Source organism: Corapipo altera, unplaced genomic scaffold (genome assembly GCF_003945725.1).
Source record: "Corapipo altera isolate COAL_440 unplaced genomic scaffold, ASM394572v1 68, whole genome shotgun sequence".
Lineage (NCBI taxonomy): Eukaryota > Metazoa > Chordata > Aves > Passeriformes > Pipridae > Corapipo > Corapipo altera.
In genome coordinates, this window is record NW_020884919.1 from 946,690 (window position 1) to 964,271 (window position 17,582).

Consider the following 17,582-nt stretch of genomic DNA (forward strand, 5'->3'; position numbering starts at 1 on the left):
CACGAGCAGGATTTTGGAGAGCAGCCCAAGGAAGATGAGAACAAGCAAACAGCAGCAAGATCCTTCCATGCAGCACAGCCACAAAGCTCAGCCCCGGCTGGGACTGGTGGGCAGTGGAAAATCAATCCAAAAATTCCAATAAATACACATGGAATCGCAGAGCCGTTTGGGCTGAAGGGTCCTGGTGATGCTCCGAAGGGTCACACTGATCCCAGGGCCCTTCACTCCTCACCTGCTCCTCCTCCTGCTGCTCCAGGGCCGCTGCCCACCCGTGCCACCCACGACCATGTGCCAAGGAGTGTCCAGGGAAAATGGGGATTGTCGGCTTTCACTTGTGCAATAAACCCAAGCACACCTCATTTTCTCACCATTATCCCTTCACCTTCCTCAGAGTTGGTTTCTGAGGATTTTTCCTGCCACTGCATTTCTGCTTCACGCTATTTTTTAATTTTGTTGGAAAATGAATTCAGTTTTCCCAAGATGAGTCTCACTTTGCTATTTTCTATTCCCATCCAATCTCTCCTGTTCCCCACCTCACTTTCCTTGCTGCAACACAAAAGTAACCATGTCTGTTACTTTTCCCACCCAATTAAAAGAAATTCCAGGTGGAATTCATCCCAAATTCTGGGTAAGCAGTTCCAGAACCCTCCTGGCTCAGAGGCCATCCAGCCTCACCAGCTTCCACTCTCCTTTTTCTTCCCAGTCTTTCTCCTTCTTCCATCCCTTCAGATTTCCCAGAGGCCTGTCTTGCATCTTCCCCATCTCCAGGCTGGAGTTGGGCAAAGAATTCACGTTATTCATCTCGTTATGGTTGCAGAGCAACAACAGTCCAAGGGGAGCCATTCCCTGCTAATTAGTGACATTAAAATCAACACCGTAATTGCTTTTGGGCAGACAAGCACATTCCCAGTGTCCATGTTCTGCGGTGAGGTGAGGGAATAACGGGAGTGGAAAGGGAAATGATGGACATGAGAAAATGTCCTGTGACAAGAACACGCTGCCCCAGAAGGCCCTGGGGGAGTTCTGTCCCCCCAGCCAGGAGCCCCGGAGCCAGGGAAGTCCCTGCTCATCCCATTGCTCCGTAGCCACAGGACAAAGTGGGAACATCCAGGAATTCACTGTGCCTTCACCTCTAACTCCTGCTGATGGCCCTGACCCTGTTCCTCTGTGCTGCTTCTCAGCCAACCCAGCTCTCCTCAGGGTGAGGAAGGAAGAGCCCAGAACAGTCTTTCCCCACCCAAACCACGAGCTGATCGATCTTCTCCTCAGGAATTAGCTGTGCCATTGATTCCAGGAGTCCTTCCCCTGGGGTGGGAGGAGGGGATGGTGCCCAGCAGAGCAAGGAGGGACTAATTTGGATGCAAAGCCACTCAGGAAAGCCATGTGGGGATTTCCAATTCAAATGCACGTGGAGATGCTGAATGTTCCCGGGATGCAGAACAGAAAATTGCACTGTGAATTATCAAATTAGCTAGGAGCAAATGGACCCCAAAGGCAGACACGGGGCTGAGGAACCACGTTCTGCATCCTGAGCAGCTCCCTGGGACACCTCAGGGTGACCATGGATGGGCTGGGCTCAGGTTGGACATCAGCAGGAATTTCCTCCTGGAAAGGGTGGTCAGGCCTTGGCAGGGGCTGCCCAGGGAGGTTTGGAGTGCCCATCCCTGGAGGTGTCCCAGGAAGGCCTGGCTGTGGCACTCAGTGCTCTGGGCTGGGGACAAGGTGGGGAATGGGCACACGGGGGACTCCATGGGCTGGGAGGGCTTTTCCAACCTCAGAGATTCCGGGATTCTGACATTTCCCTGTCCCCTGGCCCTGGCTCTGGCAGGGAGCAGCGATGGTTGTGTCAGAGGCCAGCAGGAATTCCACAACCATGGAAGGCAGACACTCCTGGCTGGCAAATGGATAATGCAGGAGCCCGGGGCAGCAGCAGAGCTGAGGCAGCCTTTGCTGGAGCCCCTGGAGAATCCTCAAATCATGGAACCATTTGGGTTGGAAAAGCCCTCCAAGACCATTGAGTCCAACCATTCCCCAGCACTGCCAAGGCCACCACTGACCATGATTCCAAGTGCCAGAGGTGTCCCACAACTCTCCCAGCCAGCCTCCAGCATGGCCCAGTACTACCTCTTACCCACTTTTAATATGACAAATACCCTAAAAACTTGTCTTGACCAATATGGCAAAAATATCACTCAAAATAGCTTTAATCAAAAGAGCACTTTTCCCAGCATGTTTTTCCCCATCCAGGGTGTTTTCCTGCACTTTTGCAGGTTTAGATGAGACGTGCCAAGGCTCTTCCCAGCTTCCTCCAGGACCAGGACAGAGTTATCCCGTGGAAGAGCCCCTGGGTGCCCCAAATTGACCCTCATTGATCTCCTGCAGCCCCCGGGTTTGTGTTGGCACCGGGAGCAGACGCTGCGGGATCGATCCCTGTTCCCTGCTCTGCTCTGTGAGGTCACAACAACCAACCTCCTAAGGGGAAATAAGGTCAGTAATGGGTTCAATAAGAATCAGCACAGAATCCCAGACTGGTTTGGCAGAGGTTGCCCAGAGAAACCGTGGCTGCCCCTGGATCCCTGGAATGTCCAAGGCCAGATTGGAGCAACCTGGGATAGTGGGAGGTGTCCCTGCCCATGGCAGGGGGTGGCACTGGATGGGCTTTAAGGTCCCTTCCCATCCAAACCAGTCTGGTTTGGCCCTTATCCCAAGTCCCTCTCCAGCTCTCCTGGAGCCCCTTTAGGCCCTGCAAGGGGCTCTCAGCTCTCCCTGGATCCTTCTCCAGGTGAACCCCCCCAGCTCTCCCAGCCTGGCTCCAGAGCAGAGGGGCTCCAGCCCTGGGAGCAGCTCCAGGACCTCCTCTGGATTCTCTCCAGCAGCTCCACATCCTTCCTGTGCTTTTGAGCTCTCAAATCCAAACCTCCAGGATGTGCCTGACTTCATTCCTGAACATTCCAGGTGAGGTTTCCCACCCAGCACACAGAAGTTGGTGTTTGCTTCCATTTAAACTCCCCTGGGCAATTGTTACCTCTGGAGGTATTTTTCCTGTTTCCATCTATTCCCTAATTTCAGCACCTGGTAGCTTTTCCAGGCTTTATCTGATCCAGTATGAGAGGAAACAGGAGGAGCTGATGAGAAATAAAATGATCAAACTGATTGTTTATGACCTGAATTAACAGAGACAATCCCCAGACACGTGTCATCCAGTCCCACTGCTTGGAGGTTGCCTGGATATGGATTTTAGATCCTGCCATTTTCCTTTGCAAAAACCTCCCAGTTTGAAATGGGAATTGGAGTGGGTGGTCATGGCACCAGTGCCAGGATTTTCCTGACCTCCAGTGATGCCTCATGGAGCTTATCCAGGGGTTGGCTTCCTAAGTCCCTTAAACAGACCTCAAAATTAGACATAAACCCAGTTTTTAAGGGAAATGAGCTATGAGTTGTTTCCCTTCTGTAATTTAACTCCACCATCAGTCCTTATCAGAAACACTTCTGAGAAATCCCAAAAAAAAGGAAAATACCTCTGTGTCTGCATTCATCGCTTATAAATGGATTATTTTATGATCCATATAAATGATTCTCATCCCTAATTAACACCAGCTCAGCAGTTAATTGCGTCTTTGTGCAGAACAGTTCAATAATCAGTGCAGGAAGTTGGGAGCTGTGTGTGATCTGGTGTTTGGGATCCACTGCAGCACAAACACACCAACACCTGCTCCTGCAAAGACAACCTGAAACAGGGAAATCTTGATAAAAAAAGAGTCAACTTGGGGGTTTTCTCTGTATTTTTATGAGCAAGGATGCTCCTCTGGCTGGAGGGAATCTTATCAAATGAGGTATTAATTAGCACTTTTTTGATTGACTTGATCGAAGTGCACCGTAGCAGTGGAGGAGGATGAATTATAAAACTACATGTAAAGACATAAACTATAAAGTTATAAAATTATAACATTTATCAAACTCTAAACCCTAAAAAATAGTTATTAAAAACCTTTAGAATTTGTTAGATATATAATTACATATATGTGTGCATATAATTACATACATAATTTGTTATAATTATCATTTATTATATGCAGATAAAGGGCATATCATTTTCTCTCACAACACTTACCTCTGTCACTTTTTGTACCAAAAGGGCTTAATTTTGTCCAGCAATTGAGAGTAAAATCTGAAATAATTCATGCTTACATATCAATATTTGTGCTAAAGGTTCTCAGAAATCACTTCCACTTCAGTGAGGACACGAACTGGTCTCTCCCTCTTGGTCTCCTGAGGATTAATTTTCATTTATGTTTATAAATCCTTTAAGATGTTCTGGAAAACTGAGCTTTAACCTCCACCTGGGGACAGCTGAAGCTCCTGTTCTGACTTGCCACGTCCTGTCCCCTCTCAGCCCTCACACCCAGCAGCTCTGCTGCCCCATTTCCACCCCTCAACGTGGAAATAAAGCCCTAAAAATGCAGTTATTGTGTGGAAGTTTGGGGGTTTTTAGCAGATAACCCCCTTACCAGATGAAAGTAATCTAGAAAAAGATGAGTGCACCCAAAGAAAACTAAACCAGCAGGTTTTAATTCTACAAAACCGTATAAATATTGAGCTGTACAGCACAGGGGGGTAGGGAGCAAAATAACCTCTCTTAGGACATTTACAGTGTGTCGTCCCTTAGCCACAATATACTGGTTTAAATTTGATCACTTTAAATTAAAAATAAAATTTACCTTCACAGTAATTCTGAGGAGAAAAATACCCTTTTCTCCCTGTTTTTGGGGTTTCCCCCAAGCCCAAAGCCCTGGGGAAGGAGATGAACTAATAATTTATTCATCTTTTTCTGCATGGAAATGACTATTTCAATTGGATCTCGGGGCTTTCATGCTCTTTCTGTGGAGCAGAACAACAGCCTGTCCCTTTCTTGGTGCTTTTAAGCCACATTCTGTACTTTTGTGGTGATTTGGAGACAAGGACTGGATGAGTTTGACCCTCCTTTGAGCAGGGAGGCTGAAGATGAGCCTTCAATCCCAGTTATTCCATGACATTCCAGCTCCATGCAGGCACAGCAACCACTTTCCCAACTAACACCCTCCTGCTTTCCATTTACTGACGTGTATCAAGAAAATATGAGCTATAAGTTTATATTACATCCATATCTGACACAATTAATCCAGACCAACCAGAGCATTATACAGAAAATACCGTCCTTTTTAATGACCCAGTGCATTTACAGACCTTTGGAGGAACTGGGAGTGAAATCTTGGGAAACATTTCACCCCTTCCCTGTGCTGGGATCACGCTGCCCTGGGATTTCAGTCTCTTGAGCCCTCTGAGCAATAAGAAGCCACAGACTATTGCCAAAAACCCAGCCTGGAGTGCAACAGATGGATTTTGGGTGGTCACCAAAGGAAATGTCCCCGGTACAGATGGGAAATGTCACCTGTATGGGCAGGACCTGTCCCCACACCCCACCAGGGACCATCAGGAATGACCACACCAACAAAGGGGCTGAGCCACAGAATCATCAGGACACAGAAATCAGCCTCTGGCACGGCTCTGGAAGCAGAACTGGGAGCGGATCCAGCTCCGTGCAGGGGATCCAGGGCCTGTGTCCTGGACAGGGATACACTGCTGGGGGAGGGCAGCCAGGGCTGGGGGCTCTCCAGGCTCTGCTGGGCCCAGAGGGGCAGTTTTGGTCCCTCCATCTGCCCCCTGCAGCCCCCAGTCCAGCCCCAGCCCGTTCCATTCCCATGGAGAGGACAGTTCCATTCCCATGGAAAGGACAGTTCCATTCCCTTGGAGAGGACAGTTCCATTCCCATGGAGAGGACAGTTCCATTCCCTTGGAGAGGACAGTTCCCTCAGTGCTGGTCTGAAGGACCACACGTGTCCCTCCTTCCTCTCCACATTCCCGTGTCTTCTGTTGTCGCCTCCTTTTTTAAGTGCAGCCTTTGCCCAGTTTTCCAAACACCAGATCCCATGTTTTCCCAGCACAAACCACGAGGTTTTGGCTCTGCCTGGTGCCTTTGCTGCTCAGTTTGGTGCTGTCAGATCCCAGTGGGCACGAGAGATCAGCAAATATCCTGCAGGCCTCGCCAAGGGAGCCCAGCACCATCACCCCCAGCTCGGGACACACGGGCCAGGGTGGCTCCCAGTGCCAACTGGTGTCACAAGGCCTTTTACACTGGGCCACCTCCCTGTGGGGGTGTGTGACACACAGCAACACCTCTCTGCTGCAGGCTGCTGTCTCTGGAACCATCTCTGAGCACGTTTGTGTGGCCTCAGCACGTGCTTTATCCTTCGCAGGCTCGGAGGAGCTTCTCGGAGCAGCCAAAGAGAGAGACCTGCAGCACCGAGGCTCCGCTGGGGTTGGGAGAGGGCTGGGCTCTGCAGGGGGAGGGCAGGAGGAGGAGGAGGAGGAGGAGATGCCCGTGCCCAGCTCAGGGCCCCAGGGTCATGTTGCGCAGCAGCCACTGCTGGGAGCGGCCGGCCCCGCACTCCCGCATGGTGGGCACCAGCCTGTCCTCCTCCGACGGCTCTGCCAGGCACTGGTTGCTGTTCACGTGCCTCAGGGTGAGCTTCTGCAAGGGAGGAGACACAGGGAATTACTGCTGGGAATCGTAAAGGCATCTGGGGGTTTATTTCAGTCCCGTTTGAGTCGCTGCACCGGCCGCGGGATCCCTCGTGGGGCTCCAGGACAGCTCCACCACACTGCTCCCACTCACCTCCTCACAGAGAGCCAGGACACCCTGCCCCCTCTGCTGCACCCAGCCAGGGAAAACGGGACAGGGAAGGGCAAAATAAGTGCCAGAAAATACTATTCCAAAGCAACAGCACTTCAGGTGAAGGAGTTGACTCTCCAGCGACACGGAAACCTTTCAGAGCAGAGCTCTGCCAGTGCAGAAGTTGCTGCTGGGGGAAATACATTACCTGAAAACTCTGGTGTTTTAACACATTTCTCCTCCTTTGGGACACCCACCCCCTTCTGCTCCCACCATGTCGTATTTCTGAGGGATGGGGACATTAGAAGGAGACAGAACTTATTCTGAAGGAATAAATCATCTGTTTGAAAGCATTGGGAGAACAAGTTCCTGGAGAGATGCAGGGAAGCTAAACATCAAGTTGTGTATTTAAATGAAAAAAGACAGGTCCAGTCCCAGCTGAGCTCAGGGTGTTCCCTCCAGCACTCCTTGGATTGATCCAGGGGTTTCACACACAGAATCCCAGCAGTTAACACCTTCCTCGAGCCTTTTGCTAAGAAATGCTGCATTTCCCAGTTTAATATTTCAGAAAAGGTCTTGCAGTTCCTAAAAACCACGGAAAGCTAAGTCAGGTGCAAAGGAAATGCTCTTCCACCCACGGCAGGTCAGCAGCTGCACATCTGGACACAGCTGGGGAGGCCACACCCTGGAACACCCTGGGGAGCACAGCAGTGCTGTGCTGGGGGTTGGGAATGAGCTGGATGGTTCTGGAGGGTTGGTTTGGGGTGGAAGGGACCTTAAATCCCATCCAGTGCCACCCCCTGCCCTGGGCAGGGACACCTTTCACCAGCCCAGGTTGCTCCAAACCCCGTCCAACCTGGCCTTGGACACTTCCAGGGATCCAGGGGCAGCCACAGCTTCTCTGCCCAACCTGGGCCAGGGCCTCCCCACCCTCCCAGCCAGCAATTCCTTCCCAATATCCCATCTGTCCCTGCCCTCTGGCAGTGGGAAGCCATTCCCTGTGTCCTGTCCCTCCATCCCTTGTCCCCAGTCCCTCTCCAGCTCTGCTGGAGCCCCTTTAGGCCCTGCCAGGGGCTCTCAGCTCTCCCTGGAGCCCTCTCTTCTCCAGGGGAACCCCCCCAGCTCTCCCAGCCTGGCTCCAGGGAGGCTCCAGCCCTGGGAGCAGCTCCGTGGCCTCCTCTGGACTCTCCCCAGCAGCTCCACAAGGATTGTGACCCTGCCCCAACACCAACAGCCACGGGAACAGGCAATTCCAGGACGGAAACCTTGTTTGAGATCATCCACTGGGGAACCAAACACAGCAAAGGAACAAACAGGGGAACAAGGATGGGAGGGAAAATTCTGGAGCCTCCCGGACAGGGGAGGGAAGATGAATTAACACCAAAACAGCCCAACCTGACCCAGGTTACCTATTGATAGCTTGAAATTCTCTGTCACCAACACCTCTAGGATTCAATTACTGGAAATCAGGAATTTCATTGTTTAAATCAGGAAATTTCAAAGTCATATGAAAATTCTATGAAAAACTCTATGAAATTCTGTGAAAATTCTATGAAAAAGTCTACGCAAATTCTATGAAATTCTACGAAACTGCTACGAAAAAATCTATAACAAAGCTTAAAAAAATTCCACGAAATTCTATGAAAAAAAATACAAAAAATTGTATGAAAACTTCCATGAAAAATTCTATGAAAACTTCCATGAAAAATTGTATGAAAAGATCTACAAAAAATTCTATGAAAAATTCCGTGAAAAATTCTATGAAAATGCTATGAAAGTTCTATAAAATTCTACAAAAGTTCTACGAAAATTCTATTAAAATCTATGAACTACATGAAAAATGCAGGTTTTTGAAAACTATGATGCAATTGGCCTTATTTTTCTGTCTTGGAAGAGGGGCCGAATCTTCAGCTCTTGCAGATAGTAACAATCACATCGACATCAGGAGATCCAGGCACTTGAATTCATATGAAATTATTTATAACTAATAATAGCTAAGACTAAAACTACTAATAACTAATGGTAACCACTAAGAACTAATAAGGGCTAAGCTGAACTAGCATTAAACATCTATTCTATGCTATTCTGGAGCAATCTGCTGACTTGGTTTGTGTGGCAGTAAAACAAGACAGAGGTGCAGTTTTTTTGGGAACAGCTCCAAGCACTGAGTCCTGTATTTGCTGCTGTACCAACCTCCCCCTGGGAGCTACAGGAAATAGTCGGTGGGGCTGTAGTAAACCTTCCTAAAGACTTCCAGGCGGGAGTAGTTCCTGAGGATCCAGGTCTGCAGGGGGCTCCCGTTGCAGGCCTCCACCGTGGGGCCGTGGGAGCCGTCCTCGATCCTGCTCAGGGTCAGGCACGACTGGGTGATCACGTGCAGGAAGGTGTGGGTCTGCAGGGCACACACACGGGCAAAAGTCAACAAAACCCAAGGACAAGCAGGGGCAAAGGCAGGGAGGGGGTCGGTGCCACCCCCAGCGGGCAGCGGGAACAGCAAAGGAACAAACAGGGGAACAAACAAATGGCTGATGAACAAACAAATGGCTGGGAACGCTGCAGGCACACACAGGGGTATCCACAGGGATATGCATGAACCAGGCTTCAGCTTCACACAAGACTCCTCCACTTCACATCCCATGATCTGGAGCCGAGGGTGCCTCTGGATCTGCCCCCCCCCTGTTGTTGCCTCACCCCCAATCCCCAATTCCCACTGCACAGCAGGATCTGGGCAGAGATGAACTTCCTCCTGCACTAATGCCCTGCACCAACCACCATTCCCTGTGTCCTGTCCCTCCATCCCTTGTCCCCAGTCCCTCTCCAGCTCTCCTGGAGCCCCTTTAGACCCTGCAAGGGGCTCTCAGCTCTCCCTGGAGCCTTCTCTTCTCCAGGTGAACCCCCCCAGCTCTCCCAGCGTGGCTCCAGAGCAGAGGGGCTCCAGCTCTGGGTGCATCTCTGTGGTCTCCTCTGGAGGCCATTTGAGCCCATTTGAGAGTCATCAAATTAAAAATACAATGAATTAAACATTCACATATGAGATAAGGAATTTTTTTCCCCAACTACAATTCCAGCTTTTCCTTCCTGGTGCCAACACCAGGTGGGTTGGGATGGAGGGGAGCTTCTACTCCCCTAAATTCTGCCCATCACTGCAGGTTCCCCAGGGCTGGTGCTGCCAGGGCAGCTGGAGATGCTCCTCCTGCCCATTCCCTCTCCATGTTTTTGGCTTGATAAGGGAAAAAGTGGTGTGAGTATAAAGAGGCCACTAAAAATATCAAGGACAAGTGTCCTTATAATGCCACTTCGAGTGAACATCACTGTTGGGTTTGTTCCATTATGTATCACTGCTCCCTGTGCCTTCTGTCTGGGATTCTTTTCAGGGAAAACAGAGGCACATAAATAAATTACTTGGGAATCTCTGTGTTGCACGTTTGTATTATATCAAATCCCTAAAGTCAGTGGATTGTTCAGGGGTAAAAACAAGGCCAAGCATCATCTTGGTAATCTGAGTAGACTTTTCTCTGCTACATGGAATGCTCTGGGTTGGAAAGGACCTTAAATCCCACCCAGTGTCACCCCCTGCCATGGGCAGGGACACCTTCCACCAGCCCAGGTTGCTCCAGGCCCCGTCCAACCTGGCCTTGGACACTTCCAGGGATCTAGGGGCAGCCACAGCTTCTCTGCCCAACCTGGGCCAGGGCCTCCCCACCCTCACAGCCAGCAATTCCTTCCCAATATCCCATCTCTCCCTGCCCTCTGGCAGTGGGAAGCCATTCCCTGTGTCCTGTCCCTCCATCCCTTGTCCCCAGTCCCTCTCCAGCTCTGCTGGAGCCCCTTTAGGCTCTCAACTCTCCCTGGAGCCTTCTCCTCTCTCCCAAGTCTCCCAGCCTGGCTCCAGAGCAGCTGGTCAAGAAGGTCTGGCAGTTGGAGCATCTATGGGAAGGCACTAAGAGGTGTCTCTTCTACAGGCACTGCTGGAGGAGGAGGGAGACGCTATTCCAGGGTTTGGGATTTGGTCAGGGGTCACAGTTGGTACCAAACTTACCTCAAAGCTATATTCCCATTTCCCAAAGTACTGATGGAAGGGGAAACAAAAGGAAATTGGAGTCCGTGAGTCAACAAACATTTTGTGTGAGGCCCCTCGACTCTCCAGGAATGGAAATTCCAGAGCTTGGCACAGACACAGTGTTTGGGGACAAACAGGGGTACTTACGCAGGATCAAACCATGGAATATCTGAGTTGGAAGGGACCCACAAGGATCATCCAGTCCAACTCCAGGCCTTGCACAGGACACCCCAACAATCCCACCCCGTCCCTGAGAGCATTACCCAAACCCTCCTGGAGCTCTGGCAGCCTTGCAATAAATCCTGAGGAATCCATCAGGAATATATCCTGGTGTCACCACTCATGCACGAGGAAACAAAGTGTTTCCCATCAGCTGTGACATATTCATAGCATTATTTTTCCCTGGGTTCATTGGTGTGTGCTGTGTCCCAGAATTTCCTCACACTCCAAATCCGGAGGAGTCCCAGGGAGACACAACTGGGAATCACCAGGATCCAGACCTGGACATGCTCCACGTGCTTCCACCTCAGTCCCATGGATTCATCTGGAGCCAAACACCAGCTGCTCCTGCAGGAATATCTTCACCCAGACCAGGGCCCCATGTGGGGTAAAACAACCAAAACCCCAAATTCCCAAGATGAGCAAGGCCAGGCACTGATGGAGCAACTCTGGCTCCAGCCTGAACAGAATTCCCAGATCTTTTCTGCTGATCCCCCTCCTCATTTCCCACCCCATTCCAAAGCAAACACATTTCTCCATTATAAATATGATGTAAAAATGCTGACAGGGAGCCTTTGGACAAATCCTACTTGGCACATCCCACTGCCAGAGGTGTGGGATGGAGCTGCCCTTGGGAGGGACGGGCAGCTTGGGAAAGGGCAGGAACCATATCATGGAATCATGGAATGACACAATTGTTTGGGTGGGAAGGGACCTCAAAGCTCATAAAGTTCCACCCCCTGCCCTGAGCAGGGGCACCTTCCACTGGATCAGGCTGCTCCTGTATTATACATTTAAATATCATCCATTAAACTAAACTAGAACGTTATCAGACATTTAACAGCAGCAAGAAATCAATACAAATTGCCTGAAAATCAGTCCTGAGAAATCCATTTTAGTGGTTATTCACATCCCCATCCCTGTTGTCCGTTTTAAGCCTTAACTCCTGAATACCTTCAGCAGGAGGAGGGATATGGTCTGAAACCACAGAATAAACACCCAAAATCCCCTCCAGCCAAGTCCTGAATAGGCAAACAAAGGTAATAATTAATTTCACTAAAAAAAACAAGTTAATGGATATGAGGGATTCAGGCAATGCCTTCTAACTATTTGGGAAAAAATATTAAAATATCACAAGCTGGTTGTTTTCTCCGGAAAAAAACAGTGAATATTAGGTATGTTTGGAGCCTAAAAATACACTAATAAACACATAACAATTAGCAATACTGAAATGAAAGGGAAGAAGGGAAGCTAAAGTCTGAATACTGAGAGTAAAACTGACACGGAAAATATTTTGTTAATAAATGCAGAGGTATAGAAATCAATGGGCTGTTCCACAGCAGAACAAGCAGCAAACCCTGGGAGATCCCGCTGTAAAAACCCGGAGTATTTCTGTTTTGTGAGCTCCACCTCATGGCTGAGCTGGGTTTTACACAGCTCCTGAGAAACTCTCCACTGTGGGACTGAAACACTCAATTTAAGAGAAAAAACAGCCTGTTCCCTGCCTCAAAAGGGCTGTATTTGGTTGGTAAAATTCCAGTTTTCCAGGCAGAAAAAGGGGAAAGAGCCATTGCTGGGAAATGCTGGAAATACTTTTTAAAAGATTGTATGTCTCAAATCCATCAGTACTGTTCTACTCTTGCAGCCATGGAGAGATGCCAGGATAATGTATTTTTTAAATCAACATTTTTTTCAGTTTATCCCTCGAGGTATCACTGAGCTGAACTTGGAATCTCCCAACTTCAGAGTGTGAAAACCTGGAATTTTAAGGTGGGGATGGATCTGGAATCTGTGACCCCAATTCCACATCCTCAGCCTCTGGGCAGGCCCTTAATGTCTATTTAAACCAATTAAAAACTGGTTAAAAATCAATTATTGCAGCGACTTCTGTTCCATGAAGGAATTTTGATTTTCATCTGCTGTCTCCTGTCTAACTTAAAAAGAAGGATTATTTGGTCATAAAATCCTGATAAATTTACACATATTTTGTATCAATTTTTCAACCTCACCATAGCCCACCACGTTTCTTATCTTACTATCTTTAAGAGCCAACAGAAATAAGCTGAAAAGACTTTAACTAAAAAAAAAAATAGATCTTGTTTAATGAAATATAACTAAAAAAATAGGAACTTGTTTAATAAAATATAACTGAAAAAATAGATCTCGTTTGATGAAATATAACTAAAAATACAGATCTTGTTTAATGAAATATAACTAAAAAAAAAGGATCTTGTTTAGTGAAATATAACTAAAAAATAGATCTTGTTTAATGAAATATAACTAAAAAAATAGATCTTGTTTAATGAAATATAATTAAAAAATAGATCTTGTTTAATGAAATATAACTAAAAATATAGATCTTGTTTAATAAAATACAAGTAAAAAAATAGATCTTGTTTGATGAAATATAACTAAAAATATAGATCTTGTTTAATGAAATACAACTAAAGAAAGATCTTAGTTAATAAAATATAATAAATAAATATTATGAATATGAATATATGCTTTTCATTTATTTAAAAACTGCAAAATACTTCTTTGATTTGGTAAGAAAGCACAACACCAGCTGCTGGAAACGAGCCTTTTCAAGCAATAACTGGCTTTTTTACCCCTCTAAAAAAGAAAATGTAGGGAATTATTATATGGAAAATTAATGGAAAATTAAAATGCAGCTTAAAAGCTGGTTGCTGGCTGCCCTGCCCTGCCCTGCCAAGGCTGTGGTGTGGCAGGAGACACCCCCAGCACACCCTGTGCCAGGTCAGGGGACAGGGCTGTGCCCCAGGAGGAGAGGGAACGGCCTCAGGCTGTGCCAGGGGAGGCTCAGGTTGGACATCAGGAGGAATTTCCTCCTGGAAAGGGTGGTGAGGCCTTGGCAGGGGCTGCCCAGGGAGGTTTGGAGTGCCCATCCCTGGAGGTGTCCCAGGAAGGCCTGGCCATGGCACTCAGTGCGCTGGGCTTTGATCAGTCACAGGTTGGACTTGATGATCTTGGAGGGCTTTTCCAACCTCAATGACTCTGGGATTCTGGGATTCTCTGATTCCATGAACCATGGAGAGTGGAAAGTGCTCTTTGTACTTTCAGGATTTGACCTAAAACGACTTATTTTCAACCTACAACATTTTCACAGCTTGAGTTTCCTGAATCTCATTTGCCACCTTCTTAAGGGGACAAGGGACAGGAGGAGAGGGAACGACTTCAGGCTGTGCCAGGGGAGGCTCAGGTTGGACATCAGGAGGAATTTCCTCCTGGAAAGGGTGGTCAGGCCTTGGCAGGGGCTGCCCAGGGAGGTTTGGAGTGCCCATCCCTGGAGGTGTCCCAGGAAGGCCTGGCCGTGGCACTCAGTGACAAGGTGGGCATCGGGCACAGGGGGCACTCTGTGACCTTGGAGGGCTTTTCCAGCCTAAACAATCCCAGGATTCTGCCAAGGACACCCCCGTCCCTCGAGCTGTCCCCGACCCCCCCGGGTACCTCGGCATCGTACTCCCAGAGCTGGTTGCCCCTCATGTGGTGGCACTTGAGCATGAGGACGGGCCCGTTGAGCCGCGACACGTCCAGGCACAGGTCGTCCGTGCGGATCTCCTTGTCGGCCGTGTAGGAAAACACCTGGAACACACGGATGGAGCCACAGAGGGTCACAGAATTCCAGACTGGGGGGCTGCTCCTGGAACCCTGGAAGTGCCCAAGGCCTGGCTGGATGGGGCTTGGAGCAACCCGGGATAGTGGAAGGTGTCAGGGTTGGAATGGGATGAGCTTTAAGGTCCCTTCCGACCCGACCATTCTGGGATTCTCTGATTCCACGGATAACTGGCAATTAAGGAAGCTGGGTTTGGGAAAGTCACCACGTTAAGAAGAAAACTGAATGCTAATTAAGCTGATGTAAAATTCCCACCCACACTAATTACAGAGACAACGATATTAATGTCACCTAAAAATAGAAGGTGAGGACAAAATGCATTTTATAGCTAATTAAAGAATGCATTTATAGCTAATTAAAGAATGCATTTCACACATCCCAGCGTGACAGGTAAAACATTCCTCCAGGGATGGGGGTTCCAGCCCCTGCCAGGGCTGCACAATCTTCACATTTTGGAAAATTCCTATAAAACCCGTTCTGCTGTTGCCTCAACCTCCAACCAGCAGTGCCAGGAATTCTTTTGGCCTGGTGCTCAGCACCAAGGAGGGAAACTGGGAGAGATCCACTGCAGCCCACAGAAACACTCCAGACATCAGAGACAGAACTCAAGAGCTGGAATTACATGAAATGGCCAATATGACAAAATAAAATAGAATAAGATAAAATAAACGGCTCAAAGAAATGGCTGAGTAGTCCTAAAATTCTTCTGACCCAAATGCAAAATATTTTGGAATGTTCATTGATTCTTTTATATTATTTGCATATGAAATAAAATTTAAATATTTTAAATTTAAAAATGTGTCCATAAAATATAGGTTTTTATATAAAACATAATGTTTTCTATAAAATATTATGTTTTAATATAAAAATTATACAGCTATTTTTCACTAATATTTTTCACTAATATTTTTCATCATGAACCAAGGACCAGTGAGGGTGCCCAGGACAAGCCCCCAGCCCTACCTGGGTGACATTTCAGCTCTCACACCACTCTGAACCAATTATTTCACAAATAACACACCTTTCCTCTCTTTTTCCCTGCTTTACCTGATTTCCTCCCATTCCATGGCAGTTGAAAAATCCCACTTTCTCGTTTTCCTTGCGACCCATGTTGTCCAAACACTGGTTGGTTTCAACATTCCTGATCTGGAGGAAGAAAAAAGGTGAAATATTCCTTGAAAGAACTGTCTGTAAATGCCACATTTCTGCAGAAAAAAAAATCGTATTTCCAGCAGCAGAAAGTACATTTTCTGTGCATTCAAATACAGGTATTGATTTATTTTAATGTATTTATTTGTTGAAAATTGTAAATATATCACCCTCCCCAAAGAAGGTGACAATACAATAATTACAAGGAGTATAATGAGATTTTAAATTATATATTAAGTGTAAGTGTGAAAAGCATTTGAGGGAAATCCTATTCAAACCTCCTTATATTTAGATTGCCCTGTACTGCAGAGTGAGTTTGGAGCATCATTTTTCCTTGGATTTGAGCTGAGGAGGAGCCTGCTCACCCCCCTGCTGCCCTGCCAGGTGGGATGGTTCAAATCCTGCCTAAACCTCCACTAAAAAGGAAAAAAAATTACTGAAAATGCACTTCTGAGGGCTTAAAAATTGCCCATTCCTGCTGCTTTGGGGCTCAAAATCCCCTTTGCTGCTCCACCGGCAGCAGCTGGAACAGCCAAGCAGGAATTTGAATTCCCAGCCCCTGAACTGCTGTTGCCATAGAAACTGAGGCCACCTTGGCAAAAATCAGGTGTTTTAATAACTGTTTTATGACTGTCTCATAGCTCTGTTTTGCAGCCTGACAAAGTGGCACAAACCCACGTTATTTGACACTTGTTAGACGAGTTCTTTCCTCGCTGTAAACCCACACTTCACTTTATTTTGCCATAATTTAACTGGGAACCCAACAGTGCCTTTTATTTCTCACTACAATGGCAAGTTTCAATGGGAAATTACTTTCCCATTGGGCGTTAAAAAAAAAAAAAAAAGCCATTTTTTCTTCATTTGATTGTTATTCTATCCTTAAATCAACCCATTCAAGAGCTTTGAAAAGTCAGCGTAGGTACAACTCAATAGAGTATTTTTAACAGTTGAATTTTAAAGAGATTTCAGCTCCTGGTGGTACAAACCCACGGCATTATTAGGAATGTCTGTGATCCTCAGCTCCAGGCAGCCTGGCTGCAAAACACTCAGTGAACAAACATGTTTCTTTTTTAAAAAAAAGCCCAAAAAAAGTATTTTTTTTTTAGCCTGTTTTTGAACGATAAGGGATGATGGAAAGTCCCCTTCAACTGCTGCATATTCATTATGTCAAAATATTAGTCCCAAACCTCACTTTTCCCATCCACTGCTCCATTTCAAAGATAAATTTGGATGGTGAGCATTTGGAATGTACACTCAGCTTACAGATGAATTTTTAATGGTGCAATTTAGAACAGCTACTCCCCCTTAAAAGAGGCTTGAGGAAAATACCCCCTGCCCAGAATAATCAAGATAAATATCCAGGAGTGACCAGCAGCACTTCAGCCCTTCTCCAAAGCCTCCTCCCCCTCGGGGATGGCTCTGTTTGCTCAGGGCACTCACTGGGTTGTCAAACTGGTCTTCTGGACTTACTGGTTTGTTGGACTTACTGGTTTCCTGCACGTCCTCATTTGCTGCATTTACTGGTTTATTGCACTTACTGGTTTCTGTGCTACTGCTTTGCTGCATTTACTGGTTTCCTTCTCTTAGTGGTTTCCTGTACTACTGGTTTCCCTTATTTAGTGGTTTCCTTTCCTTACTGGTTTCCTGCACTTATGGTTTGTTTTAGTCACTGGTTTCCTGTACTCCTGGCTCCCTGCATTCCTTGTTTCCTGCACTCCTGGTTCCCTGCATTCCTTGTTTCCTGCACTCCTGGCTCCCTGCATCCCTTGTTTCCTGCACTCCTGGTTCTCTGCACTCCTGGCTCCCTGCAT

The 17,582-nt window shown here is 47.4% G+C and overlaps 1 protein-coding gene across 2 annotated transcripts in view; it reads right to left on the reverse strand.

Moving 5' to 3' along the window:
• Positions 1 to 5,175: 5,175 nt before the first annotated feature.
• Positions 5,176 to 17,582, reverse strand: part of GALNT13 (polypeptide N-acetylgalactosaminyltransferase 13) — a 65,794-nt gene continuing 53,387 nt past the window's right edge. The window contains exons 11-13 of one of the 2 annotated variants that reach the window (XM_027656258.1): positions 15,670 to 15,768; positions 14,457 to 14,591; positions 5,176 to 6,568 (exon numbers count right to left, since the gene is read on the reverse strand). In XM_027656258.1, the coding sequence (XP_027512059.1) occupies positions 6,428 to 6,568; positions 14,457 to 14,591; positions 15,670 to 15,768 (375 nt within the window). In that variant the 3' untranslated portion in view covers positions 5,176 to 6,427. Of the gene's footprint in view, positions 6,569 to 8,486; positions 9,102 to 14,456; positions 14,592 to 15,669; positions 15,769 to 17,582 lie in introns of those variants that run through there. The other variant, XM_027656259.1, reaches the window with a different exon arrangement.